Source organism: Peromyscus californicus, unplaced genomic scaffold, assembly GCF_007827085.1.
Source record: "Peromyscus californicus insignis strain IS unplaced genomic scaffold, ASM782708v3 Scaffold_6__1_contigs__length_162567912, whole genome shotgun sequence".
In the NCBI taxonomy this organism is placed as follows: domain Eukaryota; kingdom Metazoa; phylum Chordata; class Mammalia; order Rodentia; family Cricetidae; genus Peromyscus; species Peromyscus californicus.
The window spans coordinates 3,943,792-3,962,951 of NW_026294584.1; the positions used below are offsets into that span (position 1 = coordinate 3,943,792).

The 19,160-nt window shown below is 39.7% G+C and overlaps 1 protein-coding gene across 11 annotated transcripts in view; it reads right to left on the reverse strand.

Moving 5' to 3' along the window:
- The window catches only part of Magi2 (membrane associated guanylate kinase, WW and PDZ domain containing 2), a 1,438,220-nt gene that overhangs the window by 156,209 nt on the left and 1,262,851 nt on the right, over positions 1-19,160 (reverse strand). For 7 of the 11 annotated variants that reach the window (XM_052720134.1, XM_052720124.1, XM_052720127.1 and 4 more), the window contains 2 exons: positions 14,239-14,428; positions 5,291-5,332 (listed from right to left, as the gene is read on the reverse strand). In XM_052720134.1, coding sequence (XP_052576094.1) covers positions 5,291-5,332; positions 14,239-14,428 — 232 coding nt within the window. The remainder of the gene's footprint in view (positions 1-5,290; positions 5,333-14,238; positions 14,429-19,160) is intronic. The other 4 variants (XM_052720126.1, XM_052720128.1, XM_052720133.1 and 1 more) reach the window with 2 other exon arrangements.

The following is a 19,160-nucleotide window of genomic DNA, read 5'->3' on the forward strand; positions in this document are numbered from 1 at the left end:
ACAGAGAAATGCAAGGGGGTATGGGAGATGAGAGCTAATAGCCCATCACAGTCCAACCTCTACAAGCTAGTTAGGATGCTATTCATCCTAATCACCTCTCTAAAAACATAAGAAATGAAAAAACAAAGTGACAGTGTTTTTGTATTTAAAGAGGCAGACCCTTTGACCTAATTCCCCCACCCCTTCTTGCATGACTGATGTGTACCCACAAGTGGAAAATTGCTCCTTCAGTGATTTTGGTACCTGTGCACGCTGCCAGAGGGACTCCAAAAGGGTTTAATGTATGCTACATCTTATTTATTAAGAGATTTTCCCTATAAGAAAAGACCAAAATTATGATGATCCCAGCAATGGGGTTCTGAGATGTGTCAAGGTACAAGGAGTTTGCTTTATGTTAGAGAGTTGTTGTTTGACACAAAGGCTTTTCATTAGCAAATGAGTCAATTTTTTTAAAGTGGAAAAACATTTCCTAGATTTTATCAGTCAATTTATTTAATTCTGAGAAACAGAGGTGTGAACAAGGTAGTACTTTCTGATGTCCTTTTTCCTGACAATTATAAGCCTGTGACTTAAAAAAAAATTGTGTGTGTTTTTATACACTACTGCCTGCAGAGACCCAAAGATGGCATTGTATCTCCAAGAGCTGGAGCTCCAGACACTGCGAGCCACCTGTTGGGAACAAACCTCAGGTCCCCGGAGAGCAAGTGCTCTGAGCTGCTGAGGCACCTCTCAGCGCTGTGAGCTCTAACTGTGGCTCTGACCTGCTGTGTCTTTAGACACAGGGGAGGGCCACTGTGCCACTTTTACCCTTCTGTTCTTACAACAGGGCACCCAAGTAAGAGAGAGACAGAAGGGTCACCAGAGAAGTACGCCAGCAGATGTGACTTATTCATTTCTTTGTTAATTTGGAACAGAGGCTGCAGGGCCTCGAAACGTTAGAGACACAATTAGCTGGAAAAAATAGTTTAAATGATAGATTGTCTTGCATGGTATTTTTTTTTAATAAGAGCTTTTAGAAAGATAATTTTTCTTCTGTTTTCATTTTCCTCCTGAGTCTGGCCTTACAAAATAAGTAAAATTCTATGCACCAAGATAGGATGTATTGTTCTTTTTCCTCTTTGCTTTGTTAGGAAAGAGCTGGTGTTTTTAAGACCTCACCTTGGCGGCTTTCCTAACCTGATGGCAGGCTCAATTACTGTATCATGTTTTATCTTCCTCCTTATTAATGTAAGTAATCTCGGGCAAACACTTCTTCCTTTAGCACTGCAGTTAATCATCCCCACCCTCCAGCTTTTCTAGAAGTAAACTGTGCACTTGGGAACTTATTGGATAAAGGGGCCTGGCGGTACCTAATCTGGCCTGAGTCACTTAGGTGTCACTCAGCCATGCCCCGACAGCCTTTTCTTTTCTCCTCCATTGTTTGTTTTCTTTTGTTCTTTTCTCTTGGTCCTTTTAGAAGGACTGTGGCGGGAGGGGGGAAGGGGGCTCTGAAGATGTTGCCTCTGATGATTAGCTATGGCCAATGCTTAGCTTAGAAGCTGAGCCCCAGAAGAAACAGGCATTAAGAAACAAAGCGTTTCATGACACTCTTCTCTGATGGGCTCCTGTATGACCTTTGAGGGAATGAACAAGCCCTAATTTACCCTAGGCTCACACCAGTACTGTAGAAGTTTACATTCAAAACATAGTAAGGAAGTCCAGGGTGCAAACTGCAATCCCGGCACCTGGGAGGCAGACTCAGGTGGACCAATGTGAGTTCAAGACACAAGACTGAACTACACAGTGAGACTCTGTCTCAAAAGAAAAAGAGTAGTAAGTGGTTGTTATCAGGACAACTTCCCCATAAAAAAGGACAGCGGAATTTTAAAAGCTGATTCCTGTCTGCATTAACATCCCAGAAAACTTAACATGCTATAAGAGTGCGGGCAAAGCATGGTTTTGAGCACAACATTTAGGGAGAAGGCTGGATGGCCGAACACAACTGATCAATTTTATGAATGGATTCAATCTTCAAAACTGCAAAGCACAGCATTTTTAAGAGATAATTTGGCATTTGGGATGCTATTATAAATGTCAACTAAATTTTGATAGTTGAATCCCGTTTATGTGTTAATTAAAACAGAAGTAGTATGGCTTATCATATTTGGCACAGAGCCATTGTTTATTTTTCTTACTGAAAACAGTGTTGCTGTTTTTGGTTTTCTCTTGTAAAGAGATCTAGGGGAGACTGAGGAAGGAATGAGGAATTGAAGAAGGTCATTAAATATACCCATGGGTTCTGGATTTTCAAGCACTCTAGATACTTAATGAGTTAAAGAAGAATTAATTGATTTTGATCACTGGAGTCAAACATTACTAGATAAGTAGCTGATACATTTGGCTCTGAAAGAATCTCTCTTCCTCACCTTCCCCATTTATTCCTTTGGTGATATGACAGTAGCCAAGCATGCTGTGGCCATAATGGAAGCTGTCTCTTTTCTAGTTCTCTTCAGTAGCCTGCAAACAACTCAGATTTCTTGAACCCCAAATGTTGCCTTCTCCTCTATGATATCTAGTCTTTCACAGAAATCCAGTCTTTGCTCCATCTCTGACTTCATTCTTGGCCAGGCTGGTTCCTGCTCTCTGATTACTGAATTCCTTCCTTTCTCTTTTCTTCTTCTCCCTCTCCCTTGCCCTCTTCCTCTCTCCCTCTCTCCCTCTCTCCTCTCTCCTCCTCTCTCCTCTCCCCTCTCTCCTCTCTCTCTCTCTTTCTCTCTCGTTCTCTCTCTCTCTCTCTCTCTCTCTCTCTCTCTCTCTCTCTCTCTCTCTCTGTTGAGACAGGGTCTTTCTACATGGCCCTGGCTGCCCTGGAACTCACTATGTAGACCAGGCTGGCTTGAACTAACAGAGATCTGCCTGCCTCTGCTTCCCAGGTGCTAAGATTAAAGCCATGTGCCACCAAGCCTGGCTTGATTACTGAATCCTTTAAGGTCCTTATAACACTTTAATAACAAACTGAATAGACTTTTTCTTATTGTTCATTTGATTGACTTCTGTACCTCACTGATACTGCTGATTTGACCTTTATGGTCCCAGATTCTTAAAAAAACATCCTATTGTAGATAATCTACAGATTACTGTAACAGGTACCCACTACAACATCCTAAAAGAAAGGTTTTCTTTGTAAATGGTTTCTGGTACTCTACAGTTGGGCTCATTTTGTCTGGCTGTCCTGCCTTTGATAATTTCATAAACATGTGAGAAATTTTTATCAGAGAGCTGTTTATTGACTATAATCATGATTTCTATGATTTTCTGATAATTTATATGTACACTTAACAAAATATTTGGATTGGTTCTTTCTTGAAAATGAGTCTCGCATTAGAATAAGGTATTCAAACTATAATTTTTATCTTTTGCATTTTGAATGTAAAGTATTACTTTGTACATATATCAAGATAGTCTGAGCTATTGGGCGACCCTTCTCCTCTTCTTTTATTTCTGAATAAAATATATTTAGACATTGAGATTTTTCAAGAATTATATTTTCTGAAGCTACTTTAAGTGAGCTTTAGATTTCCACATTAAATCCTGATTTCATTTTTTACCCATAATTACTAGGCCTAATTTTCTCCCCAGGCATAAGATATTCTTAAACATTGCAAGGATTTTACAGCTAGCCTTTGAGTTAGATGATAGAACAGCTACACTCTGAAGATTGCAGACCGAGCTAAACAATTACTTTAGACATTATTTGGATGCTAAGTGGTATCTTCCATGTTTTGTACACACTCAAAGAATGACATAGAAACTTAGGGAATGAATGATTTCCCAAGGGATGTTAGAGCACATTGGAATGGATAACTAGTTGTCATCACAGAAACACACTAGGGATGTGTGCTGAAGCCCACAGACCTGGAAGGGAGCTATTGCTAAGAAACGCTCCTTCCTGCAATGCCTTGAGTGTCCGGGGTTCCAATCTAGCAGGCTAACCAGCTGTTAAGAGCATTTCACTAGCAACTGGAGGAAAAAAGTCTAACTCTTCTTTTTCCTCATTCATGTCCACGACAATACTATATATTTCAGTTTACATCACAAATAATCATGTTTGTTTGCAAGGGATAAGTAAAAATCCAAGTAAAATTATTAAGATATTTCTTAAGTTCGAAAACTAGAAGCTATGATATTGTACCCTAACTCAAAATAGTATCAAAATATAACATTTTGTAATTGGAATTATTTAAAAAACCAAATTGATATAGGCATTTAATTCAGCTCAAAATGATTTCAATCTGTGTTAGCAAATTCTTTAATAAGATTTTTTTTAGAAATATTTAGCTTTCCTCTCTTGAGATGTTCTACCTTCTTATTTCAATTTTTCTGGTTTAGCAGGATCCAATTTAAATAAAATGTAAATTATAGAAGTTATTTAATATTGCCAAGCAGCCACTTTAAAAAAAAAGTTTAACAAATAATGTCAATTTTAATAACATATTTTAACTTAATTATCAAAATACCATCTGTTCTGGCTGGTTTTATGTCAACCTGACACAGCAAGAGTCATCAGAGAGGATGGAGCCTCTGTTGAGGAAATGTCTCCTTGAGATCCAACTGTAAGGCATTTTCTCAGTTAGTGATCAGTGGGGGAGGGCCCAGCCCATGGTGGGTGGTGCCATCCCTGGGCTGATCCTGGGTTCTATAAGAAGGTGGGCTGAGCAAGCCATGAAAAGCAAGTCAGTAAGCAGCACCCCTCCATGACCTCTGCATCAGCTCCTGCCTCCAGGATTCTTCCCTGTTTGAGTTTCCGTCCTGATTTTATTCAGTGATGAACAGTGATAGGAAAGTATAAGCTGAATAAACCCTCCCCCGCCCCCAACTTGTTTTTTGATCATGGTGTTTTATTGTAGCAATAGAAACCCTAACTAAGACACCATCTTAACATAAAACAAGGCTTAATTTTGTACTAAGTCTTTGAGATCCAGTGTGAATTTCACACACATTTGATAATACATCTAAATTTGTACAGGATAGCACAGATCTATCTAGTCTGATGGCTTCCTTTGACATTTGGTTCTAAGTGTAGTCTTTTAGTAACTTTTTTATGAAGGAATTCATTAATATTTGTCTTTGTTTGCAAGCATCCACACCCACCATGATGAGGCTTGCCCTCTGTCTTGAACACATGTGATGTAGGTGATTTATTTATCACAGTGAATATTACATAGTGAAAAGTTGATACCACTCAAGGAAATGACTGGTTACACAAAGTGAAAGACGTGCATTCACAGAACTGTGAATTTTGAATACTTGCCAGAGGAATCCATTCGAAAACTGGTCCTGGGTGGCACTTGTTCTGGATGGGAAAATGGGGAATTAAAGTTGAAATTCATTGATGGCATTTTAAAATTCATCTTTACTTTCTTTTTGTTGATACTATAACTCTCCCAACCCAAATCCTATGCTCATGTGTATTTATTTTTTCACTTATTCCTAAAATCCTTTAAAGTTGGTGGATAGATTTACCTGCCTATATGTAAGTATGTATATTTATGTATTCTGATATATGTGAAAATAGAAAAATATGGATTCTTTTATCAGCATGGAAAATACCATTTCCAAATCTTATTATGTTTTTATTTTCACCATATAAGGATATTTATTTGGAAATACGTTAATTCAGAACCTGAAATCGATGCAACAAGAGTCCTTCAAAATCGTATTATGATGCTTTTTCATAAAACACTAAGATGAAAAGTGAAAATTTCAATCTATGATCATACTGATTTAACACCAGTCCAAATATTTTGAGATTTCTAATAATTTGGATAGCAGAAGTACTGTCCAAGTAGTTGAATTAAACTGGTTCATTCTAGAGCCTTTATGAGAATTATGATGTGGCCTACAATATATCTAACAACAAAAATTCATTAATATCAACATGAAATATCTTTTAAATGTAGGAATGTTCATATGTCGAATTTTAGGACCCTGGAAACCTTGGTTCTCTGTATTGGAAGTATTTGGAGGTCAACTGTGCTCATGGATTAAGATTTATGAGAGGTAAATATGGACACATTCAGGTCCACCTTACCTCCTCACAGATGTGCTTAAGAAATAGAGATGGTATCTGTAACTATTGAGAATATAGAAAATGACCTTACTAAACTGTCCCTTGAGTTTTATTCTGCTTTTCTAAGCTACTGCACAACAGAGAGAAGAAGAGATGGGCTGTGAAGATCTGAAAATACTTCATTGTACAGATGTAAGATAAGCCCAGGATGCTAAGAGACTCTTATTACTTGTCCTGTACTTTATCCTAGATAACTCTTCAAGATCATTTTTAGGAAAAATTGCACAAAAATATCTTTGTTTTTAGCTTCCTTGTAATTAAAACTCACTATCCAATAATGTGCTCTTTCTTTACTATTACTGCGGAAATACCACTACCCTACACTCCTTTGTTGTTACAATGTCCTTCCTTTCTTCTCTTTGACCTCCTTTTTGACTTCTTTCTTTCCTTCCTTCTTCCAGACGAGGAAGGCTATACAGCTCAGGTTGACCTCAAACTCGGGATTTTCCTGCTTCAGCCTCTCAGCTGCTGAGATTAGACGTGTGTGCTATCACTCCCTGTTCACAAGGGTATAATTTCTTTCTTATGATCTTCAAATATTCTTCCTCTTCCTTTATAGTTCTGTCCATAGACACATTCCTAAACCATATGATGGGGTTTAATCTGAAACACACAGAGTCATATGTATATAAACCCCTTGCCAATAAACACCCAAGAAAATAGGGTTATGCTAGGATGAGTGGTTGAGACCCATCTGAGAGTGGCAGGATACTTCCGACTTTATGACAAACTTAATGTAGCTAATCATACTATCAAACATTAAAAGTTACCAAATCCTTCTAGGGTATAATGTGTACTGTTGATAAAATAATTGTAAGTTTTTCTTGCGAGCATCCTCCTCCTTATGTTTAATATGTAAATCAGTTTTAAGTTGGAATATATGTTAGAACATTATTATTACAGTCACATGAATGATTATGTAGCTATGATATATAATCACATAAGTGATTATTTATTTTAGAGCGGTCAACTTAAGAATATTCTAGTAGACTGAGGAGAATGTATCACAGAACATCTCAAAGTTAGGTTACCATCATTTTATGATAGAGTAGTATTATATGGAGCACTGTAAATACTGGTGTTTTATCAACAAGTTAAAAACATTTCAATGACACGATATTGCTCCAGTCTGGAGCTCAGCTCATTATTCACAGCGAGCTAGTTTTGTTTGTTGGGGCACTGTAGGTGGATTTTTCTTTGGGATGCCAACTCACAAAAAAACAACATGGAGACTTACTAATTATGAAAGTTCAACCTTAGCTTAGACTTGTTCCTAACTAGTTCTTATAACTTAAATTAACCCAATTTTTAAATCTACATTATTTTATATTGCTTGGTTATTTTTACTCTGTACGTCCATCCTGCTCTCACTGGGTCTCGCTTGTGACTCTGCCTTTCTTCTTCCCAGAACTCTCTGTCCCCAGAAGTCCTGTCTAACCTCCTCCTGTCTAGCTAATGGCCATTTGGCTCTTTATTAAACCAATCACAGTGACACATCTTCATGCTGTGTAAAGGAATATTCCACAACAGGGCATAGATATCATGCCTGCCAGGGAAGTGGTGTAAAGGCAAATTAGTTTTCTAGCAGGAACATTCCTTTTGAAGAGCCTTTATGCTTACTGTGGCTGTCTAGGATTCTGATTGAGAAATATTCTGTAATCAGAAAGGTGGACTCATGTCAGGGATGGAAGACGTCCATCTTCTAAACACTCCCATTAGTGTAACACTGACACTTTATGCTATCATAATCTCACTAGAACTCACTTGCTATGTAGCAATTAAATTCTGTTTACTGAAGCCCTGATGGTCTCATATTTATTCATAAAAATACTTTGGGTTACACTGGGAATCTGCACTGCTGACACTGACCCCAAAGAACGCTCAGGTAAGGACTGAGTTTGGAGTCCAGTTTTCACAGTCTTCTGCCCTTCTACCCTGTATCTCATTTCAGAGGCACCAACTTTCAAATTACAGAATAAAATAATTCATAAGCTATGGGATTATATCTAATTCCCCAAACACAGGGAAACTGATGTTTATTGTACTGTCTATATTATTAGTCATATCCATGGTGATTTCCAATTTTAAAAGGAAGATGATAGAAATATAGATGTTATCATAGTTTTCTAAACAGCCACCCAAAGATACTACTTTTGAAATTACATTTCTGAACTAATCAAGGTCTATCTATAAAAACTGGCAAATACAGTTTTAATGGATTTATCGACCTCATTTTCAAAATGTTACAAAGGCAAAGTGATATATTAGAAGTGCCAGCTAAAAGAGAGTCCCTCTCCACTCCCTGCTACACAGGTCAAATCATAAACATAAATTGCATCAAGGATAGAGTGATAAAAAGTAGAGAAAATTTACCTTTACAGTACAGTTGGGGGTATTAAAATGATAATGTGATACATTTTCTCTCTTTTATGATTCTTATGTTAAGTCACAGGTAAGAGTGTCTGAACACTTTTTATACTTCATTTTAATATTTCACTACAATAAGATTGTGTTGGAAAGGACACAGGCGAGAGGTAAATTAATTAAGGCTGCAGGACACCATCATCACTGTCCAGGCAGTTCAGCCCAGTGCTAAGCCCCATGTTTAGTTGCAAGCATGCTCCTTGTATGGCAAGATGCATTTTCCTGATTACTTACATACCTGCCTGCATTTGTGGCATCCATACATTTGTCCTTTCCAGTATGCAATATCGAGCACTGAATCTCATGGGTTCTGGAGTCAGGCCAGCTCAAGTGAAGGACTCACATGGCATTCTGGGCTCTCATTCTGAGCACAGAGGAAGCTACTTCCTTGTGTGATGTGGGCATCCCAATGTCACTTTCCTGACTCTCGTGGTGTGTGTGTGTGTGTGTGTGTGTGGGGGGGGGGGGGCCCTGTGGTGGATGACGTCATTTTCTACTCCATCTTTCCAAATAGCTCTGTGATTAGGATGGGAGGCACTGCAAACGCCAACCTTCATTCCCTAATAACAAGGAAGGAGCAGCCAGAAGAACAGCATTCGGCCTGTGAGCAATATGAACCGTGTGTGCATTGCCCCGAATAATGGAAGAGTTCAATAATGAACAACAAGAAGGAAGGATAGAAGCCGTAGTGTGAAAACCACACTTGTCTACCTTCAATCTGTTATATATTATAATTTTATTCCAGGTGTAGGGTGTAGTGCTGAAAAACACCTTGCATCTCCATTAGGCTCTTTGACCATCAGGACTTTTGATTGTTACCTTTGCTGAGACCCTCGTGGCTTATTATGGTTTCTAATCTCTGGAAAGAAAAGTGAATGGTGTGAGCTGTTAGTGGAAAAATTCAAGAGGATTTTCTGTTTTACAAAGGCTATCCCTTCAGGTACATCAGACAGGCCCTTGACATGTTTATGATCATACTCGAGTGATATATTACTGTGAAGAAGTGTGAACATGTTGAACCTCTTAAATTGTTATTTATAATAACCAAGTTTCAATGTGAAGAGAGAAAAGGTTTGGGTAACTTCAGTGGTAATTCACTTCAGCTTCAAAGCAAGGGGCGGGCCGTGAGGGGAGAGCATCAGCGAGCGAGGGATTTTCTTTCCACTCTTCTCCTTCAGCTGCATTGTGGAGCATACTCAGAAAATGCCCCTAGGACTTGATGTTGGAAAAGTTAACCTTTAGAATAAGTCTGGATTTAGAAAAAGTGAAGTAATAAGCCAAGATTTTCCTTCTTTAATCATCATAGAATGGCCTGAGCTTCTGTTGTAAGATCCCAAAGCGAGCTACACTCACTCTCTTCAGGAAGCACTCCATAGTGCCTTGCCTACTCACAGAAAGAGATGTGATGGGCATCTGTTTGTTGTTATCAGATACATTCTCTTCTAGGGACCAGAGACAGGCAAGATTATGTCCATTTCAGTGGGGTGATTGTTGTAATGTTAAACTGGAGTTAGCCTGTGTGATAAGAATGTGAATGGCATGGCCTGATAGTGAACTGTGAGGAACTTCCTAACCTGGTTTTCCTCTATTTAAGTTTGCCATATGCTAGATCTGAACATATCCACAATTTCAAGTTGTTGGGGGAAATTCACTGGAAATTTGACTATAAAAATAAGCTGCTGCAAAAGTCATCCTAAGGCTAGTTAGAGATAAAATTTGCAGAGGCAAAAACTTGATTAGTCAAATAAATTTCTTGACTAATTTAAAAGAAAACAAAACATTTTTTAGTGGATGTTAAAACTTTTTATCACAGTATGAACATTAGATATACACTTTTCTTAGCCACAATGGCTATTTCTTGAATAGACTTTATAAAAGGAAATTATGTAATTCATCACAAAAAAAGAGGATGGTCTATAGGGAGACTATTAATAATCATAGCAGGCATATCAAGACAAGGACATCCCAGGAAACTCAGGTGTAGTTACCCCAGATGTTCTCATCAAAAACCATTCCCATCATGTCAGAAATACTGGGTTGGAGCAAGGACACCCTGGCGTTAGTACTGTGTTCTGTAAGAAAGTCTCGTCCAGAAATTGTTTCCCTATGTTTTCACCATAATTTTCTAATAAGTAGAGATTATTTCTTGTAAATTTTCTCTCTTGAGTGTCTACCAGAGTTTTAGACACACAGAGAATGTTCCATATATTTCTGTTGATCAATGTGGCGCCTTGGGAGCCACCTCTGGGCACCATACCTAGTGCTCTGGAATCGAAGGCACCACCTACCTGCTGGGGGGGGGGTCTTCTCTTCTCTGCCCTCTTTCTGCTGTCACCCCATCTCAGACCATCTCATGAAGATCGGAGGTGGTCCTGGCTTCCCCTCAGGAGTGTGCACCTGCCGTGATCTGTTTCATGTGGCTCTACTAGCCTACAGTTGTCTTTCTTTGTTTAAAAATCACATTTTCCCAGGGAACACATCTTTATTAAGATGTCCTGTGCACGTACATTAAACTGTCAGCTTAATCTAATTAGGAGCCAAATGAGGCATGGCAGCTTTTACATCATTTGATAAATTTCCATCATCTACAGGGGGAATGGTGACTTGAATCCAAATAGTTCCTTACAATTTTGACAGAACAAACATTCTATAGCTCCGAAGAGCCTGTGTGTAAGTGGAGGAGCATCCTTCTATTTTAACTGCAACCCAGTTCGAGTGTGAATACAAAAATCTTGGTGGCTTCTGGCAGGGTTGGAAGTGGGGAGGGTACCAGGATCCGTAGCAAGCCAGGGAAACCTCAAAGGACTCCCAGATCAGAGTAGATTCTGTTCATACTTTCCTACTCTCACCAATGCTGTCTTCTCCCCGGGAGAATCTTACAGGCAGAAGTATCAGCAAGCTCTAAATCTAAAGCTGGTGCACACGATTCAAAGGGATGTGCACAGAACTGTTTATGGTCAAAACTGTGAATATGGCCTTTCTTTTGGGTTTCATATACTTCCTGGTCATTGTGTTCAAAGTCCTGTTTGAAGGCAAGGGTTAGGCTGGGGTTTCCAATCATTAGTTAAGTTTTACATAGTATTGCTGTAGCTATTTGGGGGGCTGAGGTGGGAAGTAGCCAGTTTAAAGCTAGCTTGGGCAAATTTGTGAGACTGTCTAAATTAAAAAAAAAGGTATTACTCTAAAAATGTAACTGAGAGAATAAAATGTTTCTATACTTGGAAATGAGCAGTGTAGAGAGGGCCAAAGGCTGTTTGCTTGTTTTAAGAGTCTGGCGGGGAGGAACAAGGAGCTGCAGAGTGAGAAGCCCACAGTGGGGGAACCGCATAGCAAGCCCATGCTCATCTGGCTCCTCCCCCTTCAGGGACAGAGTTTTTCTTACCTTCACATGCTTTCTGCATTTCATTCCCACCCCCAGTGAGTTTATGAAATAACACAGTAGAAGGGAAGCATAGGAAAGGAAATGAGCTTGCCCTCTTTCAGCTTCCTGGGAGATGTGACCTTGAAACATTAGAGTGCTGACAGACACACGCAGGAACATGCACTCTGCAGTGGTGTGGGGACAGGCTCTTGGGGAAGGAATAGTGAAATTTGTTGTTGCTGCTGCAGCAGCAGAGGAGGCTAAGGTGGCTGCTTTGCTACAGGCAAGGTATGCTACAGGTGAGGAGGAAAAAGGCAATGAACAGAAATCGTGCTGCTGGTGCTAGACACAGAAATCCTTATTCCTTCAGGGTCAGATGGGGGTCATGTACAAGTCCTGTTAAGAAGCTGAGGGCATGGCTGTTTCAGACAGAAGTTGTAGAACCAATTCAAAGATGTCCTCTGTCCCAAATCAGCCCGTTTTGCATCGTTCTGGAAGTTGCACTAGAAGCCAGTGACTAACAAAACCAGGAGGAGGCAACTCATCACAGTCCCTGAATGCATCCCAAACCTAAAGGAAGCCCTGGACACGGGGATGATACTTTAGTCCTGCGATGTGTTTTGTCATCCAGGTGGAGCATCTACTGTGTATCCATCCCCTAGTTACACGTTTGTTCCTTTCCCCATGAAATCTGTGAGAGCAGGGTATACTGTTCTTTTCTGATGTCTTGCCACAGTGTGAGAGCAAAGTGGGTATTCAATAAACACTCAGCTATTGAAGCACACATGTAGTAAGGGCTGGGCTGATATCTTTGTGGGGTTTTTTCTTCACTTTAATGAACACCAGTACCCCAAATTTACGCCCTTCATTATTCAGCTATAACTGCCCACTTTGCTCTGATTTTACTGTAGTAGATGCTCCAAGTATACAACCAACTCTCTAAAGTTATTTCAGTCATTTACCCAGAGAGGGAAGAGCAAAACGCAGTAACTTGGATGTAACTGATTATTGAAAAGTGGGTGCATGTGCAGGCTCATTTTGATGAAAATGATTTCTCAGTGGCCTGCTGTCCTAACTATTTTATCCACCAAAATTACTTCTACAAAATGTTACAGAGGATGGGGAAAAAAGGTATTATGTTTGCTTTTCCCTTTACCAGCTGGGTGATAATTCTCAGCCCCTGAACTCATCAAAGGACTAAGCAGATTCAAGATCCTCTGAGGCCACACACAATTTAAAACTTCCTATTCGTGCTTCAGATGATGAAGTTGGAAACGATATATGAGCAGGGGGGAGTTGAAGCAAAGGAAACCAGCAGACTGTGAAGGGAAGCGCCAGGGACCAAAGCCTTTTAAACTAAACTTGATTTCTCTATCATTTCTCAGATTCTTAGTATTCAGTGTCTGTTTTATACACCCCTGTCATTGAGTTTCCATGGAGGAGGTGACCTGTACAATATCAGGAAGGGACATAACAAATGTATATTTGATATTAAAAGCTCAAATAATTCCAAAGGTCTTCCAAAAGGGAGGCAGGCACATAGACAGGCTTTAAGGCAAGGCTCAAATGCACCTGGGTACATTAAATGGCAGCAGAAGATTCAGGCAGAATGATTGGCACCTGCTTCTCCCTGCTTTGGGGACAAATTGACTCATGACTCTGAGTGGGAAAAACTTGCCTGAAATTTTATTTTACTCAAGGCTTAGACTTCTCCAATGACTGCCTTCAAAGCTCTAAGACAACAAGATATAAGCTTTAGATTCAAGGTCAGGTTGAATGGATTAGAGGTTCCAAACATTGCTTTATTTTATTTGGTGACTTGAACCAAACTAACAACCCTACTCCATCCTCATTTCTTCGGGAGCTTAGGGGCAAAAGTAGGAAATGCAATTTAAACCCCAAAGATACTTTTAGAAACAACAGGTTCTTTAAGACAATGTGTATAAAGACTGGCTAGATAGGAGGGCACTAAATTCTGTCACACGTCAATGTGACTATAGCTAATCATAATATATATGTATGTATATATATATATATATAAATGTTCTTATTATAGTTACCCTTTCTTTGATATGCTAATTATCCTGATTTGATCATTCTATAATGTATACATGTATGGAAATATTACATTGTACTCCATAAAAATAAAAGCATTGCCAATTAAAATGCAATTATACAGAAGAAAGCCAGGCTTTAAGGAAAATTGTAGACTATCTGTCTTACTTTGGAGATACCTTTGAGCCTCAGAAGGTAAAATCATGCCAGATTATTCAGCCCCCACGTATACCCTAGGCTGGTGTTGACCACTATCAAGGTACCCTTGCTTTACATGGCTTTCACTTACGCCTACTTTCATAAATGGCTCTCGATTTCTCATAGAGCTCATATGGGTCAGGCTTCCGTGGGTCAAAGGCCTCTGCTGAGTCAGGAAAGGAGCTCCTGTGAAGGGCAGGTGGGAAGGGTAGGTTCTGTGGTACGGCCGGAGCAGATAAACTTGTTTGAGGACTGCCTTGGTTCTCCCACCGGTCCATCATCTAAAAGAAAAGGAGGACAGAGAACATGACTGATGATGGATTCAGCCTGGCTAGTTCCCTTGTTAGCTTTACAAAAGACTTTCTTGCTTGTGAACTTTTGTCCCCAAGAAGAGTTTGGTACATATGCCTCAGAGGAAAATAATCTCTATTTCTGTGGAAGAATGTAGCATAGACTGCTATAAGTCAAGTAGTTCCTGGAGTTTGAAAGCAAGCTATAGAACCTTGCCATATAGTAGCTAGGAATCTTTGGCAAACTCTTCATTTCTCTGATGTTTTTCCTTATAAAATATAGCATGCATCCCAGGATCATTTATGTGTGTATGTTCAGGAAAAGGGTAATATTTATTCTTTTCTAAAGATGGTCCCAATTTATTATACCACGTCTCTAAAACAGAAAACGAAGCAGACTATACATGCTCATTTAACACCTGTGCCTATCCTAATCCCCTCTTACAGCTGAACATTCCATCACGTCCTTTACAGTTTGTACAAATAGGACCATCTGGAATCAATGGACTACATTTTTCTAGGAAATGTCATTCACTGTGGGTGTGGTAAGGTCTCCCCTACAATATCTCTGCTAGCACTATCGTTAAGTGCTTCCTAATTGGCCATGCATGATCGCTGGTCTCCACCATAACATGGGGACATACATGCAGCTAGAACTAATACCAGCCATTTAGCAAGAGGTCTGTTGTCATTGCTAGCTTCATCCTTATCCAACTAGTAGCCCTTCTTTCTAATTCAACTCCCGTCTCTATACTTTTAATAAGCATGCAGTTTGTATAAAGTGTGATGATAACAGCCTCTTGCCTGAAGTTCTGGGCAGGGTCAAAGTATGGTTCTCAGGATCAAGGTCAAATTCCCATTGGGATGTTGGTTCTGCTTTCTTTACTCACTTCCTTCCCTGGCTCCCCGACACTCTTTCCAGCCTCTGAAGCTTTGCAGCCCCCCTCTATTTTTCCTTCTACTTACATCCCCTCCCTCATTTCCTTTCCTGGAAGAGCTGACCCAACCATTTGGGTGAGCCTACTCAGCTTTGCTCCCTGCTCCCAGTACCACTTACCACTCCCAGCTGTAAGCACATGTCCCATGTGTAATAGGTACTCAGAAAGCATTCTTAGTGAATTAATGAACTCACAATTAAAATATGGACACCTAAAAACTGATATAGATATAAATCTTTCTATTTTATACTTTATTTCCTTGCTCTTGTTCTTACACTGGATATATTTTAGTCAGATTCCAACTGCCATTTTTGTCTATCAGTCATCAATACTCTTAAGGCTGCAAGGGATGTGAGTGACCACATATCCCTGTACTTCCTAGACATGCCATGGGTAACAGCAGTGATCTCTCTGGCCCATCCCCCTCACTTTGAACTGTGTCAGGGGTTCATGTTGAAACTAAACATAGCAAACTTGGAAATAAGTAGGTTACTGACTCTTAATTCAGTACGACTGGATTTAAATTGCTTCTGTATGGGATCCGGCCCAAGATTCATTTAGATGGTTTGTGTAGTGAGCAAGGATGAGTTCAGCTGCTTCACATTAAATATCATCTCTAGAAGCACAGAGAGGGTAATTGGCTTGCCTGAGGTCCAACAGCAGATTTGGGTCAGAACCAACTTACAATTCTAACAAGGCTATTTGTTTAAACCATAACACTTTGGGGACAAATTCTGTAAGTATCATAAAAACTGGAGTTAATTTTATCTCATTGGGGCTTTTACTTCTACTTAGTAAAAGGCCTTTAATATACATTTCAAGCTTAATAGAGACATTCCTATTCCCAGCTCTGCTGGGAATTTTTCTTTTCCTCCATAATGGTGACTTTGCTACCATGTACTAGGTCACAAGTCTGTCTAAAGGCATATATTTTTGAAATGGTTAGTCTAATTGCTTTAGGTGCCACATGGACACATTCTAGTGTGACTTTCTCAGTTCTGATTCCACACTTAAGATGTGAAACGCTAAAAAGTAAATATGTTAGAAATGTTGTCTGAGAGGTTAACATCCTACTTGCCAACATGGGGCTTCAGGAAATGCACATTTTTTTTCATTTTCCATTGTGGGTTTTCTGATATCCACATGTGTTTTGCTGGTGTGCGTATCACTCATGTATAACCACTGAAGGAACTATGCCTCAGGTGAAATATTGGTATTTCTAAAAAAAAGTCATAAAGCTACAGAACAAATAATGCTTTTGGGCATTTTTAGGGGCAAGTTTCTATGGCAAATTGACTAATTTTACAATTTCTATAGCACAGTGATTGGGAAATTAGTCAAGAGCCCAGCTGATGTCGTAAAGCGTCCATAACTTCTTGTAAGGACATTTGTCAGACCTTGAGTCACCTTGGCAGGGGTGCTTTAAAAACCCTGGAGTAGAAAGTCCCTGTCCCTGAAAGGAGACCTCTAGTCTTCTCCCCTTTGCTGCTCCTAGCCTGCCCCCTCAAAATAGGCTTACCTGGGATCTCCAACCCAGGATGCTATTGAGTCAACTTTTTTTTTTTTTTTTTGGTTTTTTCGAGACAGGGTTTCTCTGTGTAGTTGAGTCAACTTTTACCCTGGCTTAGAACCCCCTGTACTGAGGCTGGAAGGTTGGTTCTGTGGACTCCACCTTATTTTCTGAGAGATCTTGCTTTCCATATTCCACGAACACCTTGAATTCATGCCCAGGGCCATGGGTCTTGCTTGTTGTACCTACTGTCTTCCTGGTCTTGGGTCATTCATAACTCATCATACTCGCCAGACAATTTAATCTCTCAACTAGGCTTATTGGGATTCTCTTGTTTTGTCTCAACAGTGACGATAACTAGGTTGATATTTGTAAACATCTCCCTAGAGTAACAATAGAAATGAAGGTTTTTTTTTTATGTGTGGGAGAAACTTTGCCATCTTTGAACTAATGAATGGTGAATGAATACCTGCCACTATGAAATCTCAGGCTCCAAACTATGAGTGGATAGAGAAAACATAGTCTACACCCAGACATCAAACCTTAAAATAGAGAAGCTCATGTGCTTCACCCCCAGTTTCTGATTCTTGGGTGTACACAGGAATGAGACAGGCTTTCCCCCAACAAAATACTATTTCTAGAATTTGTTTTCTTCCTTTTGAGAGCAGAATAAACACAATCTAACAAGTCTAACCTACTCCTGTACTATTTTAGGTGGGGCTGGGCAATGAAGGCATTAGGTTTGATCCTGTACTTGAAACATACACTTAGATCCTGCCATGCAAAGACAATGAGAACTATTATGAGTAGCATCTTACTTATTAGGTAAAGTCCCTGAGGGCCACTTGGTGGAGACCAAGCAGGAGGTTAGGTCTCATTTAGGATGTCTCCTCACTTTAAGTGTGTCATCAGTCTTACTTAGAAGACACTGTGGGTACACTGTATTTGTTTCAATGAACCACTTAGCACATTGTATTCATTTTGGGGAGTGATTTACTTGCAAAGGATTTGTGTACTGGCATCTGCTTTCTACAATGATAGACATTTATATTTTTTAGCTCACCATGTTGAAGCACCATTGTAAGCACTTTACATGGATTAACTTAGAATCCCCACAGTGACAGATAAGAGGGCATTACCATTACTTCCATTTTACAAATAGAGTCTTTGAGATGCAGCGGTCTTAAGCAGCTACTATAAGGTCATATAAGGAAAAACAGCAGCACTTGAACCCAGGCACTATGCTTATTGGGCCTTACACAATACTCTTACGGCTCTTGGTCCGAGGAATTTCACATGGATATATAGAAAGCATTAAATCAAAGGCCTTTATATATTTACTCAGCCTGCAATCTGGAAGTCCAGGCCTTAGTTCTCATAAAGATGCATAGGTTCAAGATTAATTATACGCTGAGTTCTATAAAGCCTTTTTGGGAATTATTGACTATGGGTGTAATTACTATAATGATGGCAAATGCTGTAATTATGCCAAATGACATAATTTGTGTGACTGTGGTACATATAAGGAAATCACTAGATTGCATAATTGTTGCACCATGATGAGCTGCAAGGTTCCTGGTTAAATCAGATAAAGATGTGTATAACCACAGGTCCCAGATTTGAGTTGGGGATGAAAGGATGAAACTATTTAGAAGCTGGGCAAGATAAGCCATACTTCATTTCATGCATTTAAAAATACATCTTTCAAAATTGCATACATCACTAAGTGATTTACTAAGTTCAAAGAAGCCTGCGTTCCCTCTTTGATGTATTCTGTAGAGCAGATGAACAGAGTCTAAATGAGGATCTACTTTGTGAGTGTCCTCTTTTGCCACTGTACCTGTCCAGCTGTAGGATTTAGATTTTCTATTAGGGTAGCATATTCTAAGTCACAGTAAAAGGAGATCCAGAAAACCAACCCAGTTTGGGAGACTTAGGCCGTTAATACTGGCATAGCTTGAGTGTTGAATGTCCATGTATTAAAGACTTGGCCCTGGAACAGCATGCCTGGAAGTAGTGGGACCTGGGGAGATGGAGCACGCTGGACTGTGTTAAGAGGACTGCTAGCCTCTAGCCTTTTCCTCTTCTCCTTTGCTCCCTGGCTTGGGATGAAAGGAGCTTTCTTGCCACGAGGTGCTGCTTGCTGTGCGTGCTTTGAGTATCAGGACCAGTCAAACATAGACAGGAACCTTCCAAACAGAGTCCAAATAAGCCTTTAGAGCGAGTTATCATCTCAGGCATTTTGTCACAGTGCCAGAAGGGTGACTGACACAAG